The following is a 7,076-nucleotide window of genomic DNA, read 5'->3' on the forward strand; positions in this document are numbered from 1 at the left end:
TATATACATATATATATGTATATATATATATATTGGTTTTTTGAGACAGGGTTCTCTGTGGTTTTGGAGCCTGTCCTGGAACTAGCTCTTGTAGACCAGGCTGGTCTCGAACTCACAGAGATCCGCCTGCCTCTGCCTCCCAAGTGTTGGGATTAAAGGCGTGTGCCACCACCACCCGGCAATAAATATTTTTTTTAAAAAAGAAATACAACAACAACAAAAAAGTTTTTTGAAGCATCTGGGTCTTTCTATATAGTTCTAGCTCCCTAGGAACTCACTATGTAGACCAGGCTGGCCTTGAACTCACAGAGAACCACCTGCCTCTGTCTCTGGAGTGCTGGGATTAAAAGCTTGAGCCACCACACCTGGCACCACATTTCTTTCATTTCTTTCCTTTTTTTTTTTTTTTTGTTTTTTTGAGACAGGGTTTCTCTGTATAGCCCTAACTGTCCTAGAACTCACTTTGTAGACCAGGCTGGCTTTGAACTCAGAGATCTGCCTGCCTCTGCCTCTCAAGTGCTGGGATTAAAGGTGTGCACCACCACCACCCGGCCACCACATTTCTTATAACTTTGAAAGAGGCCTACCTCACAGTATCTGGGCACCTAGTATCTCCATTCAGCCCTGTTTATTCAGGACGGCACACATGCATCCTGAAGCCATCTATTACTGTAGGTCAGGAGCTCCTGTACCCAGGCACAGCAAACACAGTCAAACTGACAAGCTCATGCCAATCTTGGCAGGACTGGATTGCAGAAGGGGAGCAGTGGCAGGCTCGTTCCCCTCAAAAGAAATACTTCCTTTCAAAAGAGCAACGAAAATGTAAGCTGATAAAAGAAAATCAGAAGCAAACAAATTTTTGTTGGCTTACTTTTTAATTATAAAACAATTAAAAACAAACATATAAGATTCCGGCCAGCTGTCACCAGCAAGCAGGGCATGGTCATGCTCTATTGTCCAGACCTAGAACACCCCATTCTCAGAGCAGCTTAGACTCCATAGAGCTCGGAGCCATTAGAACAGCAGTTCTCAACCCGGGGAGGGGGGGGGGGTTTACAGGGGTCGCCTAAGACCATCAGAAAACATAGGTATTCACATTATGAATCATAACAGTAGCAGAGGTACAGTTACGAAGTAACAATGAAAACAATTTTACAGTTGGGGTCAGCACGGCATGAGGAGCTGTGTTAAAGGGCTGCAGCATTAGGAAAGTTAAGAACCACTGGTCTAGGATACCTAGGAGTGAAGGGCACTGTCACAGCTCCCTGCAGTCAGGGAAGGTACCTACTATCTCTCTGTTCCAGACAGGTTCCATGAAAGGCGCCACCTGGGGAAAGGGATTCGGGACTACAGAAAACTCAGAATGTCACAGAAGACGCAGACGAAGGCACTCCCAACCAGTACCGCCTCCACACTGACAGGCAAGGCCATTAGTAGAAGATATTCAGTGGGGGTCCCTCCAGGTCTTCCTGCCAAAGTTCAGGACAGCTACTGAGTTGCAGGCCTGAGCCCGGGGTGGGGCTGGGCACAGGGAGCTGGAAGGCTGGACCGGAACCTTGGTCCTCGGAGCTGGAGAGCGCCTCTGCATGGTGGCCCCAGCAGTCCCACTGAGGTTGAGGCTGTAGTCTCTGGCACGAAGGGCGGGGCAGGAGGGGTGGGCTTCCCAGGGACAAGCAGGGTTCTGGAGACACTGAAAGACTCTGCAAGAGAGACAAGAAGGACTTATTCCCTGGCCACTGTTTGGAGATCTCAAACCTGGCTGTTCCCCCGGCCCCCTCCGCGCCCCGGAGTGCGGCTGGTGGTGTCTGGATGGCCCCAACAGGGCAGTGGGGTGCAGAGAGGTCAAGAACACTGGTTCTGGAGACACACTGCCAACCTTCAAATCCTAGCTCTGCTCCTCACTAGCTATGAGAAGTCTCTTCATCTCAGTTTTCCCACTTGTAAAATGGGGATGGATGCTAATGCTTCACAGGGCTGTATTAGAAGGGATGAATAATCAGACACAGGTAATGTACAAAGAACGGTGTCAGCAAGCACTGAGCGCTCAGTAAAACTCAGTCATTAATAGAATCTTTTATGGACCACAAGGTGTTCACAAATGAATAGACCTCAAAGAAAACACAAAGGTCCCCAACGCCAGAAGAATCTGTTCAGGAAGTGCTGCCCGTACCCCCGGGGCTCAATCCTGCCCTGAACTTAGAATTTCCTGGCATTGCAACCCCTCATCTTCCACCCAGGCCTCTGTGTAAATCCGAGGGCCATCCTCTCTTCCCCAGGCTGTGGAGACTGTTGTAGAGCAGTGATGGTCACTGCGGAGGTGGCTTTAACATCCCAGGGACTCGTCTTCTCCCCTATAGCTGTCAATAAAGCTCCTTCCATCCTCCCCTTCACTAGAGAACCTGGGACCTGAAAAGTTGGAGACCCTGTACAGGCTAGAGACCATCCAGCTACTCTATTTCCAACCGAAGCCTGGGGACCTCCCTGGAGAAAGCGGCAGGAGCCCTGGGACCTACCTGGTACACTTCAGTTAGCTCTGCGGAAGCAGTGGATGGTGACCAGAGTCCAGTCTTGTTGCTAGGCTCTGGGGATGTCTGCACACCAGAATAGGCTTGGGGTGGTGTCCAGTGAGAGGTATCGGGGACTCTTCCTAAGGACTGGTTCAAGGGTGACTGTATTTGGGGACAATAAGGAGGTGTCACCCAGGGATCCACGTTGGAGATCCTGCTCCCAAGGTTTTCAGGTGAAACTCGGGGTCCGGGACAAGCGGGAGGGGACACCCAGGACACCCCACTACTAATGGTTGATTCCAGGCCAGAGCCAAGCAACTGAGCCTGCGACTGGCCGCCGTCGGGGCACAGAGGGCATCGGTGAGAGGACGCGGTGTCTGCGCTCCGTCGGCGCCTGCTCTGCAGACTGTCCTCGCTGAGGCCCAGCACGGCCGACAGGTGGCCGATGTAGCGGATGGCCAGTCGCAGCGTCTCGATCTTGGTCAAGCTCTGGCCAGCAGGCGCCACAGACGGCGGCAGGAAGCGGCGCAGTTCTTGCAGCGCGCGGGCGAGCGTGCGCATGCGCAGCTTCTCCCGCTCGCTGGCGCTCTGCCGCTGTCCTCCTGCCGGCGCGGGGCGCGCACGTCGGGTCGCCGTCGGGGCCGCCTGGGCTTTGCTCGAGCTGCGGGACAGGCCCGTGGACTGCGAGGGCCGGCGGGCGATGTAGCAGGGACACGATCCGGATGAATCCGAGGATGAGGCCGGGGACGTGGAATCTGAGTGCTGGGTCCAGCCCCAGCTCTGGGAGAAAACCCAGTGGTCGAGGCCCTGGAGGCTCCGAGGAGGGGGTGACTGGGCCATGGCTGGTGTGACTCTGGGAAGCTGGACCGGTCACCTTCAGGCCCTAACTTTTATCTGGACCAAAGGTGTGAGGTGGCCCCCTGCCAGGTTGCAGAGAGGTGTCAAAACCCACAGAGCCCAGGGAAGGTCTGGGCAGGGGGGGCCCTGGGAAAGCGGACCCATTTGCGGAGGTGTGGATTCTGACCCCTTGAAGGCTCTAATTGAGGCCCCTGCTGCCGGGAAGTGTGGGAGGGACAATTCGCATCTGGATGGAGTTGCTAAGCTTCTCACTGAGCTCCCACCCGCACTCCGCCCAGCTACTGCAGCCCGAGTGCCCAGGAACCCACCGCCGCTATGGATGGCCGGTTCACGGACTGCAGGGTATCTGGCTGTCCCTCTTGCGCCTCCTTGGCCCACTTGAGGAGCGTTCGCCCTTTATCATTAGCCTGTGATGAGCTATTCCCAGTAACGTTTACCCAGTGCTCTCGGGTGCGCTGCATGGGACTGGACCAGCGACAGGCCCAGTGGCAGGCAGGACATGTTAGGGGTTTCCTCGGGCCCCACATTAGCTAATTTGCTGAGTGACACGAAGAAAGTCTCATTGACCTCAGCTCTCTCTACCCCCTAAAAATGGAACCCGGGGGGGGGGGGGAAGAATAGGCAGTGGAAGGAAGTGGGTACCCAAAGCTAATTATGCCTTGTGTCACCTCGACGTCATCTAATGCCTCTGAACTCCAGTTTCCTCCTCATCTCAGCAGTGATTGCTGCAGGGTGGCTTCTGACCCTGCTGGAATGGTCCTGAAAGCCTTACAATGGGTCTTCAGTGCACCTGCCACTTATAAAGAAGGGAGTGACAGTCAGGTGTGGCGGCGTATACTAGTAATTTAGCATTGGGGAGTCTGAGGCAGGAGGATGGGGGGATAGTGTGTGAGGTCAGCCTGTACAACTCGTTAAGACCTTTTCCAAGAGCATTTCTCTTCTGCAGATACTGTAACCGGGGAGGGGGCTATAATCCAGGCACTTGGGAGGCAGAGGCAAGAGGATCAGGAGTTCACGTCCATCCCTAGTTACACAGAAAGTTCGAAACCAGCCTGGGCTACAGAAGCACCTGTCTCTAGAAACAAAAACAAACGAAGCCCATGTGCGAGCGTATCAAAGCGTTTATGGGCGCTCTTTTGCTGTTATGCAGGGCCCTCAACTTGCCTGAGCTCGTCCTTCCGGTGGGTGAAACAGGACTGAGTAGGGCGTCTACTCCCAGGACGGCTGTGGGAAATAACTGAGTTAACAAAACCTAAGACGCGCAGGCTCCCTCAGCGACAATTACAGCTTAAACAGGGCGCCTGTGTCCTGCATGACCTCCGGGAAGGGGCTAAATGAGAGCACCTGGGACAGTTGGGCCTTGGCCACGGAGGCTGAGCGGTTGCTGCTGGGCCTTGAACCAAGAGCATTGTTTGATTAGGGAGAGGGGACATGGAGAGCATGCCAGAAGGGTAAGACCTGGTGGTGGGATGACAGGGTGCTGCTAGGGCATGGGTGTGAGGGCCAGGCACACCTTGAATGTAATTATATATATATATACATATATATATACATATATGTATGTATGTATATATGTATGCATGTGTGTAAATGTATATATATAAATATATATATCAGTAAGTCAAGGTCAGTGTGACCTGAGTACTTAAGAGGGGCTGGAGAAATGGCTCAGTGGTTGAGAGCACTTATTCTTACAAAGGACCTGGGTTCGACTCCCAGCACCCACATAATGGCATATGACCATCTGTGACCCCAAATCTAGAGGATCCAATGGGCACACATGGTGTACATGTATGCACGTGGACAAAATATTCATGCAAACAAAGTTTTTTTTTTTGTTTTGTTTTTTTCGAGACAGGGTTTCTCTGTGGCTTTGGAGCCTGTCATGGAACTAGCTCTGTAGACCAGGCTGGCCTCGAACTCACAGAGATCCGCCTGCCTCTGCCTCCCGAGTGCTGGGATTAAAGGCGTGCGCCACCATCGCCTGGCTCATGCAAACAAAGTAACTAGATAAAAAAAAGAAAAAAAAAGCTTTAGTTCAAATAAATTTTAAAAGTTTCCAAGAACTGATTTAGCCGGCACAGCCTGGAGTCAATAATGGCCACGTAAAGGTTCCTCATTTCGCAAGTTAACTTTTTATCATGCGAATTACATAGCCAAATATTTCATGGCGAGAGATGGAACCCTGACAGATTAAGCCGCCCCTCCTCAAGGCTCTGTGACTCTCCAAACTGACAGCTCTAGGTGGTCATCCATGGTCTAGCGCAGTCACGACATCTATGTGAACTCAGATCTCCTTAGGAAGTACACAGTACTGACTAGGTGTTGGGTCAGTCCCCTGGAACTCCTGAGTTGAAAATACTCCTCCTCCTCAACGGTGTGGAGGGCGGGGCCTTTGGGAGGTGACAGGGCCCGCAAGGGCTCTGCTTTCCTGACTGAATTTGACTTTGTTGAAAAGGCTAGTTCTCTGCCGTGCTCACTCTATTTGGACTTGGGATGGCTTCTGCCATAGGATACAGCCCTCGCGGCATATTGGAGCTGTGCTCCGGAATGTTCCAGCTTCCAGAGCGGAAAGACACAGTTTCTTTTCTTTCTTTCTTTTTTTTTTTTTTTTTTGAGACAGGGTCTCTCTATGATGCAGCTCCAGCTGTCCTGGAACTCATTGTATAGACCAGGCTGGGCACAAACTTGCACCTGCCTGTGATGGGACTTAAGGCATGTATTACCATATCCAGCCTTTTTGGGTTTTTTAAATTTGAGACAGGGTCTCACTATATAGTTCAGTTGAACCTCCTGGATTCGAGTTCTGTTTTCTCTTTTATTTCCATCTCTTTTGTTTGTTTGTGTTTCGAGACAGGGTTTCTCTGTGTTGCTTTGGAGCGTGTCCTGGAACTAGCTCTTGTAGATGAGGCTAGCCTTGAACTCACAGAGGCCTGCCTCTGCCTCCTGAGTACTGGGATTAAAGGTGTGCGCCACCACCGCCCGGCTTTATTTCCATCCCTTGATTTATTTCAGTGCTTCATTTGCTGGGAGATTCCCTGCATTTTAATTTCTATCTTTTGAGTATGGGGATGAACTCAGTGGTTGACCTTTTTCCTGGATGTTCCAGAACCTGGGTTTCATCCCCAGTACTGCAAACCGAACAACAAAACCGACTCTTCCTTTCTCTGTCATGTTTTGAACTTTCTAAAAGCTATTAAAAAAAAAAATCTTAAATGTTCTTCTCACCTTCCCCAGACCAGGTCTCTCTGTGTAGGTCAGGCTGGTCTTGAACACACAGAGATATGTCTGTCTCTGCCTCTGTCTTCCAAGTGCTGAGATTAGAGGTCTGTGTTATTGCACGGTTTTGCCCTTTTTATAATAATTGTCTCTGGCAGGAACTGACTGGGGCCCTGTGAGAACACACTGATCCTTCTAAGGACAACCTGTCCACTTCCTGCAGGATACCACATCTTAAAAGTCCCCTCCATCTTCATGCATAGAGCCCAGGTTGGAATTAGACTTGGGACTGATTCTCCTGCCTCTGTCTCTCAAGTGTTGGAATTATAAGTCGATGCCAACAGATCAGTTTCCATGCCACCTCTTATCATTGCCACATTGAGAATCAAAATTCTAATTTAGGGCCGGGCAGTGGTGGCGCACGCCTTTAATCCCAGCACTCGGAAGGCAGAGGCAGGCAGATCTCTGTGAGTTCGAGGCCAGCCTGGTCTA

At 51.3% G+C, this 7,076-nt stretch overlaps 1 protein-coding gene across 1 annotated transcript; it reads right to left on the reverse strand.

Moving 5' to 3' along the window:
* Positions 1 to 870: 870 nt before the first annotated feature.
* Mesp2 (mesoderm posterior bHLH transcription factor 2) lies at positions 871 to 3,347 on the reverse strand. The gene is made up of 2 exons (XM_041656845.1): positions 2,514 to 3,347; positions 871 to 1,700 (listed from the first exon to the last, which is right to left on the reverse strand). Exons 1-2 carry the CDS (start codon positions 3,345 to 3,347, stop codon positions 1,431 to 1,433), a joined length of 1,104 nt encoding a protein of 367 aa, XP_041512779.1. The 3' UTR covers positions 871 to 1,430.
* Positions 3,348 to 7,076: the final 3,729 nt, after the last annotated feature.

Source organism: Microtus oregoni, unplaced genomic scaffold (genome assembly GCF_018167655.1).
Source record: "Microtus oregoni isolate MIOR12 unplaced genomic scaffold, Mior012 000000F_ref0000247, whole genome shotgun sequence".
NCBI classification, from domain to species: Eukaryota; Metazoa; Chordata; class Mammalia; order Rodentia; family Cricetidae; genus Microtus; species Microtus oregoni.